This window comes from Medicago truncatula, chromosome 5 (genome assembly GCF_003473485.1).
Source record: "Medicago truncatula cultivar Jemalong A17 chromosome 5, MtrunA17r5.0-ANR, whole genome shotgun sequence".
Lineage (NCBI taxonomy): Eukaryota > Viridiplantae > Streptophyta > Magnoliopsida > Fabales > Fabaceae > Medicago > Medicago truncatula.
This window is the reverse complement of record NC_053046.1, coordinates 27,074,558-27,097,926: the sequence shown is the minus strand read 5'-3', so window position 1 is coordinate 27,097,926 and position 23,369 is coordinate 27,074,558. Positions and strand designations below refer to the sequence as shown.

General features: G+C 33.0%; 1 protein-coding gene across 1 annotated transcript; it reads left to right on the top strand.

Annotated features, from left to right (window-relative positions):
* Positions 1 to 434: 434 nt before the first annotated feature.
* LOC11427330 (leucine-rich repeat receptor-like serine/threonine-protein kinase BAM3) lies at positions 435 to 2,008 on the top strand. Its single transcript, XM_024783716.2, is given in 3 exon segments — positions 435 to 1,585; positions 1,587 to 1,666; positions 1,669 to 2,008. Coding segments are annotated over 3 exon segments (1,242 nt in total). The 5' UTR covers positions 435 to 668; the 3' UTR covers positions 1,914 to 2,008.
* Positions 2,009 to 23,369: the final 21,361 nt, after the last annotated feature.

The following is a 23,369-nucleotide window of genomic DNA, read 5'->3' as shown; positions in this document are numbered from 1 at the left end:
TTTTAGTTCTTATTTTAAAGGGCCAAAATCAAAATATTTTACATACTATACAGAGTAATTTTAATATGATTTTTTTTTTTGCGGAGACTAAAAGAAAACAATAAAGATCAAAAATAAAAAAATTGAAAATTTTCGAGAACAAAAATTTATTTTGTTCTCCAATAAAAAAAATATATATTTTGTTCTAGACAAAGTGACAAACAACACATAATTACAAGGTTCAAGGTTCAAACCCGAATGAAAATGTCTAGCTTAAAATATTGGTATTGTCAGTTGAGCTGGACTTTAGAGACAAAAATAATTTTTTTTACAAGAATTAAAAGCAAAGAATTATATATTTATAAGCAGAAAAAAACATATTTAAACCAAATTAAAAATAAACTGGCCTATAAAACAGTCCTTGTTGGTCATGCATTTTTATCTAAACACTACTTTTGCTTTTGCTTTTGCTTTCTAAAAGCTAAAGATGACATCAAAGTAATGTGTATGTGAATGTTAAAGAGAAAGAAAAGGGATTGATTATAGATTTATAGTGTCACCTCTTCCTAGAACTCTTCTTCTCACTCTCTCTGCATATTCAGTACTATAAACTCTTATGATATTCTAAAACTTCACTTTCATATTTTCATTCTCTTGGTTACTCTTCTAAGCTAGTTATTCCACAAATAATGAATACTCCTAGTTTCACCTTTGTACTCTATACCCTCTTTCTTACTCTTTCTGTTTTTGTTTCTTCTTCATCATCATCACTTCCTATGTCTTTGAAAACACAAGCTTCTATCTTAGTTTCTCTCAAACAGGATTTTGAATCCAAAACTTCTTTAAAGAGTTGGAATATCTCCAACTACATGTCCCTTTGTACTACTTGGTATGATATTCAATGTGACACAAACAATAGTTCTGTTTTGTCACTAGATATATCAAACTTGAATGTTTCTGGAACTTTTTCATCTTCCATCACAAAACTATCAAACTTGAGATTCCTCAACATATCCAACAACATGTTCAATGGAAATCTAAGTTGGAAATTCTCTCATTTGAAAGAGCTTGAAGTTCTTGATGCTTACAACAATGAGTTCAATTGTTCACTACCTCTTGGTGTCACTGAGTTACCTAAACTCAAGTACTTGAATTTTGGAGGAAATTTTTTCTATGGAGAAATTCCTTCAAAATATGGTAACATGTTGCAGCTTAACTATTTGTCTCTTGCAGGTAATGATTTGAGAGGTTTCATACCTTTTGAGCTTGGAAATCTTACTAATCTTACACACCTTTTGTTAGGTTATTACAATGAGTTTGATGGTGAAATTCCACCTCATTTTGGTAACCTTGTTAATTTACTTCATCTTGATCTTGCAAACTGTGGTTTGAAAGGTTCAATTCCACATGAGCTACGAAAACTTTACAAACTAGACACACTTTTCTTGCAAACCAATCAACTTAATGGTTCAATTCCACCTCAATTAGGGAATCTTAGTAGTTTGAAATCTCTTGATATGTCAAACAATGAGTTAAATGGAAACATACCTAATGAGTTTTCAAATCTTCGCGAACTCACACTCTTGAACTTGTTCATCAACAAACTCTGGTGAAATTCCATCTTTTTTTTCTGAGTTACCAAATTTGGAAGTGTTAAAGCTTTGGCATAACAACTTCACAGGTTCTATTCTTCTAAGCTTGGACAGAATGGTAAATTGAGTGAACTTGATTTATCAACAAATAAACTCACTGGATTAGTACCTAAATCTTTATGTCTTGGAAAAAGGTTAAAGATTCTAATCTTGCTTAACAATTTTTTGTTTGGTTCTTTGCCCAATGAGTTTGGTCAATGTTACACACTTCAAAGAGTTCGTTTAGGACAAAACTATTTAACAGGTTCAATACCAAAGGGTTATGTTATCATGAGTTGCTAAGTTTTTCTTTGATTATGTCTGATTTTAACTTAATTGTTTGACTCATGTGATTTTATGAACTATATTTGATGCAATTACAATTTTAATATTATTCAGTATAGTTGTACTTCATGCTTTTTATGTTCTAATCAAATATAAAATGTACACAAAGATCAATTGACTCTTGATACTACTTTTGACTTATTTCTGATATATTGTTCAATTAAACGAATTAATTTAGGGATAAATAATGGTTATATTGTGATTTTAAATTAACGATGATTAAACTTTTGAAGATTATACTAGTATGGAAACTTGTGCTAAACATGGACTAGAATTTCATCATAGTTGAGGGAGAGAATATTATGATGTATTGAGAGTTAGTTAAAGCCAAATATTGGATAAAACAGTGAAGTTTGATTAACAAATAAGTAAAAAACATCATACTTAAGCATTATAATTTAAGATGAAGATGTAGTATCATTCTCACTTGTGTCTTTGTTTCTTCTTCAATGTGTCGATCCACATTAGTGTTGTCTCCACCAGAAGGTCTAGCGATGGTGTGATCTCTCGGTTCAACATTGTGGGGGAGCACAAATATTGTGTCAAGTGTGAGTAAAAATTTCACATTCTATGTAAGAGTAGATATTGAGAAACATATAAGTGATGTGACCTGTATATCTAATGTCTTAAGATTTCCAGTGAAAATTGATATCCATTTCACTTGTGTGGTTGGTCTTAGTCCGATTAAGTGTATTCTACCCATTAAAGTTGGCTGCGGTTATGGTGCATAAGGAAATCCTTATGCACCCTGCATAAATCCATAAATGGTTTATGTGAGTTGTACTCCAAAACTATTAGATGAACTTAATGGTTTCCAGCACCCTGCATAAAATTATAGTATGTTTTGTATAAAATTATGCCAAAACCATTTTGCTGTGGAAATGGTTTCTGTGTGTTGCACTCCAAAACCATTTCTGGATTTATGCAGGGTGCATAAGGATTTCCTTATGCACCATAACCGCACCCATTAAAGTTACACGTTGGATGCAGAAGTAGATTGTGAAAAATATAGACGTGATTATCCAATTCAGTTTAGCCACCCCTCAACCACCTAGAAGTCTCAATATTTTGATGAATAATTTTCTTCGTTTTGTGATGTCATTTGCTTAATTATTTTATCTTAAATTTTAATTTTTAGATGTCATTTCTTTTTATGCTATTTTTTTTACGAGGAATGCTATCAACACACATTTTAACACACTCTCTTTGATTGGTTAAAATTCACGTGAGTCCCACCAAATCATGTCGGTCCCATATAAATTTAGTGGGTCTCATGTGAATTTTAACCAATCAAAGAGTGTGTTGAAAAATGTGTGTTAAAATGTGTATTGCTAGCATTATTTTTCTATTAACATTCATTATTTCAATACCCTTTACTTTTAGCATTTGGTGGGATTTGACAATTGCAAAACATAGATGTGTTATGCTGAATTAATAAAATAAATTCTTATTAGAAATTTTAAGTAAATAGGTTGCATCAACCTCACTTTCGTGAACTATTTTTTTTAATTAAGTTTAATTTTTTAGTAAAATAATTACCACAAAAATCTTTAATTCCTTCAATAAACAAATATAATTACCGATAACTCACATGGTTCAAACAATTAAGTTAAAATCATACAAGACCGAATCAAAGAAAAACTTAGCAACTCATGATAACATGATTAAGCAATATGGATAAAAGAAATTACAATCTAAAAGTTTTCATCATCAGAATTTCTTGAATCTTATACGCCTAAACTCCCTCATTGCATGTGCTTAAGCCTCAATCTCTTCTCCTTGTGTTGGGTGATGCCAAAATAGTGATCCATTTCTTTTCCCAAAACTGATCCTTCAAGTTACTAGTGCAATCCTCCTTTTATATGCCTTCAATTCCTCCTTTTATAAGCAATTTTTGAAAATTTCTTTTCTCACGTTCAAGTTTGTCTAAGTAATTGTTGTCCATATTTTACTTATTTCTCAACCGAACTCCAAATTATACAACTCCTTTCCTATAAGAATCAAAAGTAAAAAAAAAAGAAAAGGAAAACTGACCAAAAAATGCAATCATACAGCAAACAAATTTGCAAAAGTGACTAAATATCTTACAGCTGATTCCCATATCCAATCTTTTACATAAATAGTACCAATTTTTCCTTTATGTCATAAAAAAATATTACAAAGAAATATTCTCTTCTCTAAAGAGGAAATAAATCAAATAAAAGAGATTTCCCTCAAAAAATAAAAATAATAAAAGAGATTGTTAAATGCCTTTACCAAATATTTGTTGTCACAATTACTATAATTGATAAGTGTACATTTATAGTAACCAGTATAGTGACCCGTATTAGCATGGGGAAATAACTTTTTTTGATCATATGTATAGATTTTATATTATGTTATCTTAAAGTTATAATTGTGGTTATAATTTAAATTCGTTATGAAAAAAATATCATCTTAATTTTGTATATATTTTGAAATATCTAAACATCGCATATAACGATAAAAGTATTTGGATTATTATACTTGTACTAATTATTTGTAGTATAAGATGCACTCATTGTTAAACTTAGCATATGTAATATTTTTGCAAAAATAAGCCGATGTACTGTATATTATTATTATTTGTTGACATAATCTATATTAATCATAAAAACTAAAAAATTTGTATTTTTTTTATATAATAGTGAGTGTCAGATGTATACACCATATAGTTTGGGCTACAGAAACGCCGATTGTTATTTGTTTTTATTTTTTTACAAAACCAATGGTCTAATGTAAATATTGTATTTTAGGGTAACAACAATGTAAAAAAAAGTTCCGCGTATTGTTATACCTGAAAAGTGCATCAATTAAAAGACAAAGGCAGGAGGATCTGCTTATATAGAAATTGCATGTCCTGTAATGACCAGTACGCCTTACAAAGAAATTAAAAAAAAAATAACTTCCAATCAATACGCAACTTTAGTTTTCTAAATTATAGCAACAACAATTCTAAAACATAATCAATGATCATACTTTTTGAAAAACTTCACGATACACAACATTTGTGGTCTCCTTGCAAACATTATTATTTTCATCCAAGATGAGCAGCTTCAAACCTTTTCTAGAAGTAACTCGAGAGACAGCGACATACAGTTGCCCATGCGTGAACACGGGCTTAGGGATATAAACTCCCACTCGAGATAAAGATTGACCCTCTTTTATTTATTGTCACCGCAAAACAAAGCGTCAATGGAAATTGCCTTCGCATGAATTTGAAAGATAGTCCTGGATCACTCGGAATAAGATTCATCATGGGAATGAATACCCTGGTACCTGCCCTTTTTCCTGTAGTTACGGTAGCAGCTATCGTGCTCTTCCTTAGATGTGTAACTGTCAGCCTCGTACCATTACACAGTCCATTGGCCTGATCGATGTTTCTCATCAGCATAACTGGACATCCCACCCTTAGTTTCAACCGGTGATTTGGAATTCCAGAGCTCTTAATACCATTAAGGAATTTCGTTGTGAACCACTCGCTTTGGACATCATAATTTTCACCCGATCGACAAACAGAATCAGAGCTTAAATACTCTTTCTCTTCACCTGGAATCAGTGACATCATATATTCGTTAACATGCTCAACTGAATCAAGCGTTGGTGCGAGTATTCCCCTTTCTTGGAAAAATAGCGGGTCACCAAGGTTATCATTCAAATCGGGATACACAAAGTCTATAAGTGACATCAACATATTTGTTGTGTCCGATATGAGAAAATCTTCAGGAATTTCTACCTTCATTTCACCATTCTCATCCGAAGCGTTGTTGCCGTCTCCAATTGAGAGTATCCACTTGCCAAAGTTAGCAATTTCTTTCTGCTTTGCAGGTACCGAAGATGCACCCAATCTCATATTAACAGTAAGCCTCAACACATTACAATAAGCCCATATCTTTGATGAATTGATTGATGCATCAACAATATTCTGCCACGTTCCTTTTCGGACAACAGACAATATCTGCCTGAAATCACCACCTAAAACTACTGTCATTCCACCAAATGGTTTAAACTCGTTTAGGGGATCATTCTTGGACATGATATCACGCATTAATCGGTCAACTTCCTCAAAACACCATCAGTGCATCATTGGAGCCTCATCTTAAATTATCAACTTTGCAGCACGCACCAGGTCTGCCCTAGGACTATCCTTTTCCATCGTAAGCGATGATGCCTCATAATCTCAATAGGGACTATCAGCGTCGAGTATGCGGTTCTTCCACCTGGTAATAGAAGAGTCACTATACCGCTGGATGCATCATTCAATACAATTAACCCCTTCGGTCTAACAACAGCCGACAATGTTTTCATATAAAGGTTTTTCCGTACCACCGTAACCATATAAGAAAAAGAAACCATCGTCGTCACGGACTCCAGGATCTTTTCATGCACATATCTTTGTTCATCAATCAGCATCAGTAACATATCAGCATGTGTCTTTTCCAGTTCATCTTTGTTGTAATTTAGCTCATCAACGATAAGCTTGTTTGTGAAAGTTGGCATGTCTGCTGCGTTTGACCTGAGCATAGATTTGAAGTCAGTAAGCGACTGTCCGTTTTCCTGAAGCAGCATTCAGTTTCAATCAAACAAAAGTTCTTCAAGTCATCGTCATCGATACGCATATCTGTATATTAAATGTAAAGTCACGAAATTAATATTAACACCTTTGCATGCATATGTGTGCACGTTGAAGAGAAAGAAAAAATATTAGCTTTATATGAGAATCCTTTATATTTAAACTTATCAGCCTAAAAAATGTAGAAAATGTAGAAAATGTTGAATGGTATCGTAGAGTTAGTAACTCTTAGTTTTTTCTTTACTATATCCTAAAAAAAGTACCTCTTAACTACCTAAACTACTCTAATCAGCCTTTACTATATCCTAAAAAACACACCCCTCAAAAACAACCTTGTCATCAAGGTTGGAATGTGCTAAATTTCTTAATGTGTAATAGTCTTCAAATGTATCACCCTTATCCCTATTTTTTATTAGTGAAGTACTGTTTTGATTCTCACTTTAATTTGAACTCTTTGGTTCCACCAAGATTCTTTACTCCTAGCTAGGTCCAAAATCTATTAATTCTTCTAGTGTCTCTTTTGCTACTTTTCTAATCTCATATGTCATCTTGTTCCACGTATCATTTTCGCTTCTATGTAGCTTCACACAACCTTCCTTCAAAATCTTTTGTAGGAAAACATTTTGGTTTTGATCTTTTAAATGTCACCACTTGATCCTTGTTTCCCAATCATGGCCTCTCATCTCCGCTCTTATATTAACCCTTTTATTCATAACCAATATTATATGTTGGATAGTCAAACTCTCCATGTAAAACTTTAAATTCAAACAAATATTTATGTCATAATTCCTAATAAGAAATAAATCTATTTGAGAACATGAAATCCCACTCTTGTATGTAATAAATTTCCTTTTTATTTTCCTAAAGTAAGATTAAAAGACAGCAAAAAAATCTAGGATGAATTTACCCTATGCATTTATGTCCCCTAGGCTATACCCTCATTCAAGTCTTTAAAACTTATCAAACACTCCTTACATGCCCATTTAGTTCCCCTCCTAGAAAAACATTTTCTCCTTGTGGTATATCAAACACTCCAACACGAGTTCTAACTCTCGAAGATTTGACGTCAAAATAATTTGTTTGAAGCTATAACTCTTTAAATCTTAAGCAAATAATATCATAACATCATCATGCCTAAACCACTACAAGGGATTTAGCTCGTGATGAACTTAACCACAAAAGTAAAGATGAAAGAAGAAATAAATGAAAACATGAAAAAGCTATATTGATAGATAAACCAGAATTACGAATAGATTACACTCCAACAAGAGTTATGTTCAGTTTTTGATGAGTTATGAAAAAAAATTAGTTAAAATTTAAATAATATTATAAAAAAAGATTAAATAGTAAATGAAATAGTTTAAATAAATGATAAATTTTGAATAAAGAAATTCAGCCCAAAAAGAATATATGCCTTTATATATTGGTATAGTAGATTCCTTAAAAAAAATATTGGTATAGAAGATTATAGAATATTTCTTTCAGGAAAAAATTTTAACTACTGATTTATGAACTAACAAACATCACATTGGTATTGAAAAGGACACTGATATACACCAAAACCAGTAATATTTAATTCAAGAGATGACATGAATCATGATACTGTTGGCCTGTGCTTTTAATGTTGGTTGTTTGACAGAAAAACTTTCTAGTCAAAGCTAAAAACTTTTTGATTTTAGTTCAGAGATAAGTTACATTCGACATACTGTAATGGGTCTTGACTTGTTCAAATCATTCAGTTTTGATAGTAGGAAATTCAAATCCTTTATGAGGAGGCATGGTCATAAGTTGGAGGCACGTGGAAGCATGTTGAATTTTTCGAAAACTTACAGTTTAGAACCGTTAGTTTCAATTACTTCTTGTTGTGTGTATATAAAGAGGCTTTTCATAAGAAATAGGAGTCATAAACAAAAAACAGATATCTCTATGCTCGAAATATCTGAGTCACAGAGAGAAAAGAGTAACAAGACAATGTATGCTTGATTTTTTTTTGAATCATCAAAATATTATTACCAACAAGCCCGTGCAAGAAGCATTAATAAGCTCGGGTGAAAAAAAAACAAAAATACAAGAGGAAATCGGTTGCCATCAAACATCGGCTCGAACAAAAACCCCTTAAAAACCACCCCAAAACTAAAATGCATGTTTGATTTGATGAACCATTTATACTTATGCAATGCAAATCATTTTCTTTCAAGTTTTTTTCTTTTATCTTTAAAGCATTGTTTCCTTTTAAATCTCTGAAAACCTTTGTTGATTTTGTCGAACAAAACAATTAGTTATCTTCATCTTTTTTACATTCAAATTCATGAATGCCATAAACATTCAAACATTTTTTGGAAAACATTTGCACAATGTCATAGAAAAAATAAAGAGTGAACATAACTCTCCATTTTCATAATAAAAAAGCTGCATTCAAGTGAAAGTAGAAAAAAGCAGTACATTAATGCACGTTATTTGTGACTTATCAATCGTCATTGATCACTTCCATCATGCTTGGTTACCATTTTTTTTTATATTTTTTTTTATAACATTGGTTACCAACTTCTTCTTTTTTTTTTTTTTTTTTCTTTTGACAAAGGTTACCAACTTTTAATATAGCCTTTTTGTTTAATTTTTTTTTTCTTTTCAGAATTGGCACTATATGAAGATCAGTTGATTTCAGACATGAATGATTAGCTTTGATATCGTTATACGTAAGTTCAGTTTTCATAGTTCCATTATTGAAATAAAACATGAATGGGTATTTAATATGGTTTAATATAGAATTATATTTTTAATTTGTTTTTCTCAAAAAAAAAAAAAAAAAATTAATTTGTTTTAACCATTATGGTTAAAAAAGATGAGCTTCATTATATTAAAATTTGGCTCATCAAAATTTGACAGATAACTATGAATATAATATTTTTATAAGTTAAAAGCGGATATAATAGGAATATATCGGAATAATTTTTAAATGTAAGCAATACTTGTATGAAAAAATGTCAAAAATCAAGAATAGAAAAAATATGGTGATTTTTTTTTTTTTATATTTTTTTTTTTATATATAAGTCAGGAGATAGGACATGCATCAAGAGGAAACACCGACATTCCAACTGGATCGCATCTCGGAGAATCTCTATCCTCTACCGCCTAACTCAAAAATTTTATTAAAAGAAGGGGGAAAATATGTACAAGAGGGAGGACTAGGCCAAAACTCTCACAACAAAGAAAAGAAATGAAAATAAAAATATCAACGGACAAAATTTGATGATTTATAAGGATTATGTAGCTAAAAAGACACCAATAGAATGAGAATGAATGACTTGACCAAAAACAAGAATGAGAAGTATCTATTTTTTTTAAAATTCAACTCAGCTTAAAATTAAAAGAAAGGTGTGGAGTTTTATTAGATGTGCCACATAATCACAACTCTAGCTCATAGATAGCTCAAGCTTAGATGAGAAATATAATAATATAGATAGATAGATATAAATTAGGGGAGGCCTTAATTAATGGTCATATAAATGCCGATGCTGCTTTGGTGTTGAAATAGAGAGAAACGGTTGAATTAAACATTACTGGTTTTGGTGCATCAGTGTCCTTTTCAGAAGTAGTTAAATTTTTTGAGCTATACTACTCCCTCCGTCCCAAATTGTATGACGTTTTAGGCATTTCACACATATCAAGAAATGCAATTAATATTGTATGAAAAAGAGATATTATGAGTTGTTTTACAAAATTGTCCTTAATAAATAATATGGGAAAGATAAATGAAAGAATTGAAAGAAGAAAGAGTAATAAATAGTTAAGGTTATAATAGGAAAAGTAACATTAATGTTACATTGGTATTGTAAAACGACATATAATTTAGAACAAATTTTTTTCCCTAAAGCGACATACAATTTGGGACGGAGGGAGTATATCTTACGAAGGAAGTTGACAACAAACGCAAGAAGTGAACAAGTGTGGCACGTTTCCAAGAAATCTTGAAACAAGGGGTGAATATGAGATCAATGTTGTCGTGGTTCATTCTTGCCCTTATCCTTTGTAATATGCAGTATTTTCCATTTCTTTTGGTTGGCCAAATCACAAGTAATTAATCGTAATTAGTGAGTTGGATCCAATATGTTAATCTACTGATGTACAAGGGGTCGATATATTTTCGTCCATAATTTTTTGGTGGTGGTTGGGGTTTGAACTTCGGATTTCCATATGTTATGCATTGTTCTTATTTGGACTGGTCAGAAAACCAACCACAGTTCAACATGTGACCAGACTTATACTACTTTAAGACTCCGCACTTAAGGGAGCACACCAGCACGCGTACACCATGCCACATAGGAGCTCGCCCTCGCGCAAGGATTACCCTATACGTTTCCTGATTCGTCCCTAATCACACGTCACATAACCTGGAGACGGTTTTGGCCAAGGCGCGCCTATATAAGGGTGAACTTTCTTCACCCTCAAGGTATACATCACTTTTCACAACACTTCATACACAATCTTTCTCAGTTCCATTACAATCTTGAGCGTTGGAGTGCTAACGTGCTTGCAGGCACCTTTCGTTCCACCGCGAAGACTCTTCGCCGCCGTGCCAGAAACCGTTACCGTCACACCAGAGCATTCTCTTCCGCCGTTGCCATTCAACCGTTCTCATTGGACATATCAATATTCGAGAGGATCTTGGCATTAATTCTATCAAAGATGAAAATTTTATAGATACTAACGAAAAGACGTGAACTCGCGTGCTCATATTTCCGCTCTTTTTCTTGAGCTAACACGTGTAAATTATGAACAATATTTTATATAAAAATTTGATTTTGATTAAAATTATAAGTACAAATATTTGTGACTTTCAAATTGTAACAAACCCAAAAAACCATGTTTATCTTTTTCAGTAACAACAATAATTTAACAAATATAATGTAAATTCTTATCTTTTTTAGTACCACCAACAATATATATAACATTAATATAAAAAAATTTGTTTAAGGGTATAACTTTAATTATAAAAAAATTCAGCCCAAAATTTCCATCCCCTTCATATATAATATTGGTAATGTTGTTCATGTTTTAGTGAGATATTTCCTATTTTAATGGGATTTAAATTTTTTAATTAAAATTTAAAATAATATTATTAAAGGATAAAATAGTAAATAAAATAGTTTAAATGAAGGGTAAATTAGGTAGTGAAAAATTCAACCCAAACTCGTGTATTTTAAGCCTATTTTCTTTATATATAGTATAAATATACTTGATCTAGTTTGTTACACTTTTTTTTAGGAAAAAAACTGGACATATACTCATATAGTGTTTGTTACACGATATATTTGTGTGGAAACCAAGAAATAAATATTATGTTTGTTACATTTTTTTAATATTTGAATTCACTCTCATCTATTATCTTTTTTAAATGATAAGGGAAAAAATCGGACGTATACGGTTTGTTTTGTTTTAATATTTGAATTTATTCTTATTTATTTGTTATATGTGTTATTTAGAGTAAATAGGCAACTTCCCCCCTGAAATTGTAAGTTTTGTCAATTACCTCCCCTGAAATTAACAAAACTTCAATTACCCCCCTAAAATTGCATAACTTTGATCAATTTACCCCCTCCCACAAATTTTTCTGTTAGTCACATTTAACTGTTTACGATTATGATCAAATACCCCCCTGTAACGTCCACTTTCGTTTAATTGTTTAATTAATTGAGTTTAGGCGATTATATTATATTTATATAATATATGCATGATTTTGGTATGTTTTGATGATTTGCGATGATTTAGATGATTTGATTGATAATGTGATAAGTTATGAGTTGAAGGTTTTGATAAGGATATGAGACTTATTTTATTGTTAAATAAAATAAAGATTTGAAAAATATATATAAAATATTTAGTTAAGGGTTGTTTTGAGATTTTAGAGAGTTTTGGGGGAGAAAGTGAGATAAGATAAGATATTAGGAAGAGATATAAATAGGGAAGACCTAATTGTTAGAAAAACTATTGTACGTGAAAACTTTTGGAAAAGGGAGAAAAAGCTTAGAAGGGAGAAGATCAAAGAGAGAGCTGCGATTTCTTCATAACCAGATAAGGGTGAGACTAATAACTCAGTAATGTTAATTGATTGTAATTCTGATGATTAGTTAGCAAGCTTTAGGATTGAATTGGAGAAAACGAAAACTAGGTCAAATCCCTAGAATTGATGATCAAACGGTAGAAATTGGTTAAATTGATGTAGAAAGTGCTCCTAGACCTTAGATAATGTTTAGGACGAACTTTGGAATCAATGTTAGGCTTAGAACCATGTGAATCGCTGAGTTTTTGTGAAAATAGCAGGTATGGCCGTAGCGACATTCATCGCTCGCCACAGCGAGCTATGAGTCTCGCCTCGCGAGTGATGAACATTCATCGCTCGCCTCGCGAACCCTTTTCCCTCGCCTCGCGAGTTGCACAATGCAGCTCGCCACAACCAGCAACCTTACTCACCATAGCGAGCTAGGGCAAAGAGCATGTAAGATTTTGCAATTTCGACTTTTTAGTTGGACCTTGAGTGCCTGAACATACCTAGTAATGATTAGGAATGAATGTAGGACAAGATTGAACCTAGAACAACATTAGTTGGGAAGTTGGCTTGTACTCGCCATGGCGAGTAGATACTCTCGCCTCGCGAGCACTTCCAGATTGGAGTGCTTTGAGTGTTTGTGCGATCTGTGTCGCACGTTTTGATCAAGAGTGAACCCCTAATTGGTAATGAAACCTAATGATGACGTTTAATGCAATCTGTAAGGCCGTTTAAGATATGTTGTTATTAATTGAGTATGAGTTAATGTATTATGCATTATGTAAGATATGAATGAATAATTATGATGCTAATGAATTGCAATTGATATATTGATATCATCCGTTATTGTGACTTGACTATGTTGCTGCTGTTATTTAACTAAGTGCATAATGTCTATATATGATGAATAAGATGACGTTTAACTCCAAATTATTGGATGCATATTGATATGATGATTACGATGTTTTGTTGATAGAGTCCATGCATTAGCATTCATTGAGCTTAGTCCTCACCATGATAGGAGCTTTGTCCTCCGCACGATTATTAGGAGCTTTGTCCTCCGCACGTTTAAAGTATATTAATACTTATGATGACGATTGGTACCACATGCATATAAGGAGTCTAAGAGCATTGTCGCATTGTCGTGTCTAAGATGCTATGTTGTTGATGATGGTTGAATATGTGATTACGTGATAATTGTTTATCAAATATGCAAAGTTCTTTATGATTGATATGATGTTAATTATGATTCAAATTACTTTGATTAATATTATTTTGTTATGAAATCTCACCCCTTCTGCTTGAAAATGTTGCCCTTCGTATGGGTAACTTGCAGGTGATCGTGCTTAGTGTGCAGTTGCCGTCGTGAGTGGCCTTGCCTTCACTGTGTCGTCTAGGTCACTCTGATACGTAGGGATGGGGCTATGTCGCGTCATTTTTCGGAGATCAAGGCTATTTGATTAGCTTTTGACTCACTAATTATTTCACGACTGAACATTTTATTTTTTAAGAAAAAGGGGAAAAAAGTTCAAACCACCCCACATTGAAAAGATTTAGGGTTCGGGGGTTAGTTACATAAAGGGAAGGTATTAGCACCCTTTATGTCTGTAGTACTCTACGTGAACCTCTTGATTTTATTTAATTAATGTGCTATAACTTGCTTGCTTATTTTGAAAAGAAGGAATTAAAGTGGAAAAATAAAGACCTAATTATCTACATTTTTTATTGATTTGGAAGGACATGGTCCTCTGCCTACGTACCCGTGAGGGATCAAAACCTCGTAGTTCGGGATAAAAATTGACGTTTGATTGATTTGGTGTTTTTTATTTGTTTTGAAAAAGTTTTTAAATTGAAAAGCCAAGTGGCAAATGAGTATTTGTTTGTGTTTTTTTAATATTGAAAAAAGAGACTTAAAGTAAAGTTAAATTGATTGAAGTTTGATTAAGAAAAGAAAATAAAAATGCGGTCACTTGATTTGGATCAAGGTTTATTATGAAAATATTTTTGTGATTTTGATTATTTGCATGTTTTTTGTTGTTTTTTTGGACTATTAAATAAAAATTAAACTAACGGAGCAATAAAAATAAAAGCGCGTAGATTTTTGTAGTGACGTTGGATCACCACAAAATTCCTAATCTATTTTTTTTGCATTTTTGGATATATCTAAGGCGGTAAAGAAATAAAAGGACACACACACCCACACACTTTTCTCATTTATATTTACATTGGACCTAAATACATTATAATTGCTGGAAAATAAATAACAATAATTAAAATGCTAAATAGAAATAAAAAAAATGCAAAAATGTTAAAAAGAAATAAAATGCAAGAAAATAAAAGAAATTGACAACCGAAGGGACAAAAATTACCGAAGGGACTTTTCCGAAGGGACTTATTCCGAAGGGACAGAAAAAAGAGGGAGAAGAAAAGAATAGCTCGTCAACACAAGCTAAAGAGGGAGAAGAGAGAAAAGTTCTTTGACAACTCAAGAGAACTTTTGGTGTGTGAAATTGTGTGGAATGAGGGCTCTATTTATAGGTGAGGAGGTTGATGAAAAATGGAAAATTGGTTTAATGGAAATGATGGACAATTATGGTGAATATTGAAAAAGGAATGTTAAAGTTGACACTTGACTTGAAATTTTTTTAGACCTTGTACATTTTATTTTGGACCTATTGACACTTTGTTTTTTTTTGGACACTAATTAATTAAAAAGAAATAAAATAAAATAAAATAAATCTAATACGAAATAAAATAAAAACAAATTAAACTAAATTATTTAAAGAAAAATAAAATTAAAAGATGGAAAATAAAAATTATTAAAAAAAAGTAACTAATCTTAAAATTAAAATTAATAAAAGATGGAAAGAAAATAAAAAAGAGAAAAGAGGGTCCGACTCGGAATCAAAAAATGAGGTATTTTAAAATACCTCCCTGCCGAATTTTTTTACTGAAAAATCAGAGATCGATCAGAGTCGAGTGACATGTGTCAGTGGGGCCTTAGGTCAAAAATTGGGATATGACAGATGCCCCTATTTAAGTTTCTTCGTCCGGAGATTTGAAGATGAAATCTTTGATTTGACGAGTCGAAGAGACTTAAATACAAAGTACACCATTTTTGACCTAAGATGCTATGAATGCATGTGATACAAGTATGAATGCAGAACGACAAATGTGATTTGACTCGAATGAGAAACAATAACGGGATACCCTAATTCGTTGAAAGAAAAGGGGTCCGACTCCGCTAGGGGAATGTAGTTTCACTGAGAAAAATGATTGTCTACTATCATATTGATAGCTTAACAGAGACGATTGATACTTTTACCTAACTATCGATGAGATAGCTTAACAAAGGTAAGAATGAAAGAAAAACCATCGTCTAACTACCGTTGAAATAATAGCTTAACAAAGACAAATGATACTTTTACCTAACTATCGATGAGATAGCTTAACAAAGGTAAGAATGAGAGAAAAACCATCGTCTAACTACCGTTGAAATGATAGCTTAACAAAGACAAATGATACTTTTACCTAACTATCGATGAGATAGCTTAACAAAGGTAAGAATGAGAGAAAAAACATCGTCTAACTATCGATGAAATGATAGCTTAACAAAGACAAATGATACTTTTACCTAACTATCGATGAGATAGCTTAACAAAGGTAAGAATGAGAGAAAAAAACATCGTCTAACTATCGATGAAATGATAGCTTAACAAAGACAAATGATACTTTTACCTAACTATCGATGAGATAGCTTAACAAAGGTAAGAATGAGTGAAAAAACATCGTCTAACTATCGATGAAATGATAGCTTAACAAAGACAAATGATACTTTTACCTAACTATTGATGAGATAGCTCAACAAAGGTAAGAATGAAAGAAAACCATCGTCTAACTATCGTTAAAATGATAGCTTAACAAAGACAAATGATACTTTTACCTAACTATCGATGAGATAGCTTAACAAAGGTAAGAATGAAAGAAAAACCATCGTCTAACTATCGTTGAAATGATAGCTTAACAAAGACAAATGATACTTTTCCCTAACTATCGATGAGATAGCTTAACAAAGGTAAGAATGAAAGGACAACTTGGTCAGTCACACTGGGGATGACACTATTGAGAGTTGAAATTGACTGGTGACACCACTTGCACAGCTACCGCTGGGGATGGCACTTTTTGAAATTGAAATTGAAGTCTGATTAGTGTCATGACTAGCATGGCTTCACGCGGGGGATGACACTTTGACAATAAAAAGGTAAATGGAAGAGGCTTATTTGTAGAAACTTGCGGCTTGACACAATGGTAAGTTCAGACTGAACCGAAGAGACACGACCGAATCGAGATTCTGGACGACTGATGCAATTATGTGTGAATTGATGTTGTGCATATAATGTGTACGTATAAACGTACGAATATGTGAAAATATTGATGAATGCATGATTGTATGAATGCATGGATGTGTGAATGTATGAATGTGTGAATATACAAATATGCAACTGCATGACTGTATAAACTTTATGTGACAGGTGACTCGATAAAATGAGACAAGACATGTAAGATTGGAGGCGAACTGACATCGCAGCACAAACACTCGGCAAATATCCTTGAAGATGATACTATTGTGAACAAATCGAGCCGTTGACGGTGTAAGACCCTGGCACAAGGTAGCAATTGATGCCTCCTGGGGGTAAGCCCATTGTTGATAAAAAGTTTGGAAGAAAGTCGCCATTTGTAAACCGGCACAGAGTATTCTTCCATTGGTATGCTTCAGCAGTCGTTTTTTCTTTTTCTTATTTATTATTTTTTTTTTAAAAAGATCCCTAACTTTTGCCTGGACTGCCTTTTCGGGTTTTCAGTCCACCGGGAATTTTTTTTTTTCTGCCCCTAATTTTTGCCTGGACCGCCCTCTCGGGTTTTTAGTCCACCTGGACGCTCTCTATTGCCTAAGCCGCCTTTTTCAGGTTTTCAACTTAGCGAGCTTTGATTTTTTGTTTTTTGTTTTTTTTATTTTTGTTTTTTTTTGTATTTTTCGACTATGACAACATCTTGCTCAAAGTAGAGGTCCTTTCCATAGTGCCTAGCCATGTTTCTCTTCCGGAGTGTAACCGTTCTCGAGGCGAATGTTGATGTACGCTTCACCTATTCACGAGTTCAAAGAGAGTGTGTTTGTTGTGCACACTTTTCAAAAGATGTAAAACAAGTTTTGTATTTTTGAAATTTTTTGCTTTAAGTACTGCCATCAAAAATAGAAGAAATTATTCAAATAGAATAAATGAGAGTTCCAAATAAATGGGCACAAAATCAAATTTTGATGAATTGAGTGGTGACCTGCCAAGGGCATGACTCCACAGATTTTTGAAAATTTGGAAAAATGGTAAATGTAATGGGAAGGGTACATTGAACACAATAACCACTATTCTCCCTAACAACTTTGAATGCCCCTGTTCCGAGTCTTTGATCTGCAGATGCTTCGTATCAGAGGTCTTTTGATAGCTGGATGCCCCAAGTGGATTATGCCTGACCGGATGCAGTTACTTTGTCTTTTGATCCTTAACTTTTGCATAGATCTCCCTTTCGGGTTTTCAATTTATCAGGATAATCATTTTCGTTCATGTCTCTAATTTTTGCCTGGACCGCCCTTTCAGGTTTTCAGTCCAACGAGACGCTCATTTGTTCCTAAGCCGCCTTTTCAGGTTTGCGACTTATCGAACTTTTATTTTTGACAGAGTATTTCTTGACTGCACCAGCATTCATAGAACGTGTGAGTTTGTTACCATCCGTAGTTGTAAAAGTCCTTGCACACGAGCCTTCATAGTTAGGCGTCCACTTGCCCCTAGAGTCTGATCGGAAAGATAGTATCTTTTTTAGCACCAAGTTTATTTCTTGAATTTCACGGGGACGAACCTTCTTGTTGGAAGTTTGTTTCAACCTCTTTTGACATGGTTATACAAGGTCGTCATGCATTTTAAGTTTAATCAAGCTTGAACTTCGGCAGAACTCCTATTGTCGGGACTTCGACCTCCACGAGAAGCACGGTCTTTATGTTATATACTTGAGGGAAGGAGAGGGGGTTGCCCCTATTGAAATGTGTACTGAAGCAAAGCGAATGGTAGCACCTCGAGCTAGTCTTTGTAAATAAAAGCCATCTTCTGGGCAATCTTCTTTTTTGTTCGCAGCTTTGACGGCTAAGATGCCCCAGCATGTGAGAGATCTCATCGGGAGCCTATTCATTTTCCTCTTCTTCAGCTTCGGATACAAGGGATTCAAAGTTCATAAAGAGTACATGGTTATTGTGTTCAACGGGTTTATTAATGCATGATTTGATTATTGATTTTGACAAGTAAGTACAAGCTTTGATTATCCAGATATATGAGAATGATTATTATTTTTTTGGTTTTTTGTATTACCATTTTTCCAGAAAAAGCACAAAATAAAACAAAGTCGGGATCAAAACGACCTTTTTATTAATGATGACAATTCTTAAAGCAAAAAGCCCTACACAAGTTCACTTACATCTCGGGCAGGACGAAATAATTTTTTTGAAACGTGAAAAGCAACAAACAAACACATTATTTGAACAGATGAGTAGCGGAAGGAACGTCAACAGCGACCCAATTACGGCTATCCACTCCATGTGTCACAAGACTAGATAATTTAATCCGGCACTTGTACGTCCGAATTCAATCTTCGAAAAGCAAGATATTGGCTTCAATCAGCTTCTGGACTTCAGTCGTCAAAGAGAAACAGTGCTCGATGTCATGGTCGGGAGCTCCATGATGGAAGGTACAGGAGAGATCAGCTTGATACCATACGGGCAACTCGTTAGGCACCTGAGGAGGCGTTCTGGTCTTGACAAGGTTCTTCTCTAGCAAGATGGGAAGCAGCTCCGCATATGTCATCGGAATTGGGTCAAACTGCATCCTTGGAGCCAGTTGTTGAGGCTGCTGTTGATGTTGGCGTTCGAGCCCTTGCTGGAACTGCAGTTGATTTCTGCAAAGCTACCAGTGAAGCTACCAGAGTACTCAGTCTCTCTAACTCGGCCTAGAGTGTTGTTACCTCTTCAGGAATGCTCGTGGATTTCAAACTGATATGTTCTTTCTTTTTGTTTGCACGAGTGTTGTAGGTGCGAGTTGGCTCTGGACGAGGACAATCGGACCACTTTCGAAATGGATTGACCTTTAGTAGAAAAGACACAGTGTAAGACTCAGACTTGAAATTATGAATGCAATATGATGCATGCTATGCTTATGCAAAAATAGCCACATTTTTTTGAAGGACTTGTCAAAGTAATTGTAAACTTGATAAAGAACATTGTTTTATTTGAAAATTGTGAAGATGTTGCAATTGGTTCCCTTTTCAAAAGTAAGAATGAAACCAAGGAAAAGTTCTTAGCAAAAGCTAAAGCTTAGTTAAGATTTTTGAAGTTGTATTTCTTGGTGTTCCTTCTTATAAGGACCATATCTTTGATGTTTACAAGAACTTATCTAAGTCCTTCGATATTAGCGAGAAAAGTTTTTGTGAATGAATGCATGTATGCATGTTTATGCTAAAGAACATGGAATGCATGGTGAGGTTAGGTCCACAAAGTTGGAGCTTAGGGTAACAACGCCATTTGGTAAGGACTATGGTTTAATTTGCACTTGTATCACGGGTTCTACCAAGTTCCCAAATTACAACTTCCCTTATGAACATATCGGTGTATAGGACCGCTCCTAGTCCAATAACATCCATAAGTAAGTCTAGTTTGAGTGTAGTATCGCGTGTCGACCAAAGTCAAGACTGCTCTTGGTTTAGCCACCGCACTACGTCCTAAAAAGGCCAAGATGGGTTAAAGGTGACTAAAGGTTTCTCAACTTCGACGGTCATTCAAAAATAATAGTGCCAATCACGACTGCTCATGGTGACATCATATTACTTCGAGAGACCTCCGTTGAGTGGAGTTATACCACATGCACACATAACACAGGACCGCTCCTGGTATGCCACTATGGTTGTACTCCATCCTATCTTATATTTCACTCAAGCCCGGGTGTAGGACATATCTCACCACTCACGTTAGAAAGAAGAAAGAAAAGGAAGAACATATATACAAGTATTTCCATCCTTTATTTTTTGTTTTTGTTTTAAACAAGTTATAGCACAAAGAATTAAATAAAGCCAAGTTAGGATTAACCCTCTTAGGGGGTCCCCAGTGAAGTCGCCATTTCTGTCGCGTCATTTTTCGGAGATCAAGGCTATTTGATTAGCTTTTGACTCACTAATTATTTCACGACTGAACATTTTATTTTTTAAGAAAAAGGGGAAAAAAGTTCAAACCACCCCACATTGAAAAGATTTAGGGTTCGGGGGTTAGTTACATAAAGGGAAGGTATTAGCACCCTTTATGTCCGTAGTACTCTACGGGAACCTCTTGATTTTATTTAATTAATGTGCTATAACTTGCTTGCTTATTTTGAAAAGAAGGAATTAAAGTGGAAAAATAAAGACCTAATTATCTACATTTTTTATTGATTTGGAAGGACATGGTCCTCTGCCTACGTACCCATGAGGGATCAAAACCTCGTAGTTCGGGGTAAAAATTGACGTTTGATTGATTTGGTGTTTTTTATTTGTTTTGAAAAATGTTTTAAATTGAAAAACCAAGTGGCAAATGAGTATTTGTTTGTGTTTTTTTAATATTGAAAAAAGAGACTTAAAGTAAAGTTAAATTGATTGAAGTTTGATTAAGAAAAGAAAATAAAAATGCGGTCACTTGATTTGGATCAAGGTTTATTATGAAAATATTTTTGTGATTTTGATTATTTGCATGTTTTTTGTTGTTTTTTTGGAATATTAAATAAAAATTAAACTAAAGGAGCAATAAAAATAAAAGCGCGTAGATTTTTGTAGTGACGTTGGATCACCACAAAATCCCTAATCTAATTTTTTTGCATTTTTGGATATATCTAAGGCGGTAAAGAAATTAAAGGACACATACACCCACACACTTTTCTCATTTATATTTACATTGGACCTAAATACATTCTAATTGCTGGAAAATAAATAACAATAATTAAAATGCTAAATAGAAATAAAAAAAATGCAAAAATGTTAAAAATAAATAAAATTCAAGAAAATAAAAGAAATTGACAACCGAAGGGACAAAAATTACCGAAGGGACTTATTCCGAAGGGACGAAAAAAGAGGGAGAAGAAAAGAATAGCTCGTCAACACAAGCTAAAGAGGGAGAAGAGAGAAAAGTTCTTTGACAACTCAAGAGAACTTTTGGTGTGTGAAATTGTGTGGAATGAGGGCTCTATTTATAGGTGAGGAGGTTGATGAAAAATGGAAAATTGGTTTAATGGAAATGATGGACAATTATGGTGAATTTTGAAAAAGGAATGTTAAAGTTGACACTTGACTTGAAATTTTTTTACACCTTTGTACATTTTATTTTGGACCTATTGACACTTTGTTTTTTTTGGACACTAATTAATTAAAAAGAAATAAAATAAAATAAAATAAATCTAATACGAAATAAAATAAAAACAAATTAAACTAATTTATTTAAAGAAAAATAAAATTAAAAGATGGAAAATAAAATTATTAAAAAAAAGTAACTAATCTTAAAATTAAAATTAATAAAAGATGGAAAGAAAATAAAAAAGGGAAAAGAGGGTCCGACTCGGAATCAAAAAATGAGGTATTTTAAAATACCTCCCTGCCGAATTTTTTTACTGAAAAATCAGAGATCGATCAGATTCGAGTGACATGTGTCAGTGGGGCCTTAGGTCAAAAATTGGGGTATGACAGACTATATGTTATGCATGCTTCGTTCTATTACGTGAATAATATGCTATTTGTGATATTGAACTAACTCTTTGAGATTATATTGATGGGGCCTGCGTGCCAAAGCGTTTTATGGATTATAATATAATTTTCGCTGCAATGTTTAAGTTATTTGGTTAAATTGTTATTTAACTGTTTTGGATTATGTTAAATGTGATATCCCGTTGTTTATGATGTTTACTCTGATAAATGTTTACAAATTTTTATGTTGGGAAAACGGGGTGTTACACCCCCCTGAAATTTTGCACTTATGTGCAAAATGCCCCCTGAACTTGAAAAATTTATATATATTTTTTCTTTTCTTTGACTTAAAAGATATTAAAGGCAAACAATTATTGATCGTATAAATCTTTATGGAATGTATGTTTATGCAGCTATTGGTCATATAAATCTTTATGGAAGGTATGCTAGTCTCATGTGTTTTAAACATATACGTATATAGAAGACTTTTTTTTACACAAGTTGGTATAATTATGTTAGAGTATGCAATCATAAGAGTACACAAGTCTTTGATAATTATGTGTCCATAAAGAAAATTCATATGTTAATATCTGCAGAAGGAAGAAGAAACAATGCTTAGATTTGTGAATTTGCAACTTAATTAATAATATAATTTTTATAATGCAGGAAATGTCATATCTATTAGCTGCATCATGTTAAATAGATTGTGTCACAGATCTTTTGCATGAAGCCGGTAGATTACATTGTCCTGCAAAGTTATGTGATAGATATCAATTTTTTGCATCTATGGCATTTTTGTCTTGGTTTATTTCAACATCTTGATATCTTTTTAATGTTTGGTTTTTAGCTTTACCTTCTTTGTAAAAAAATTATCTTGCTCCTTGTTGATATATATGAAATATGAATGAAAAGGATGCACATGACAAAACCATTATTTCTTTGGCATATATTCATTATGTTCTTGTGAATAGAATTTTGATGA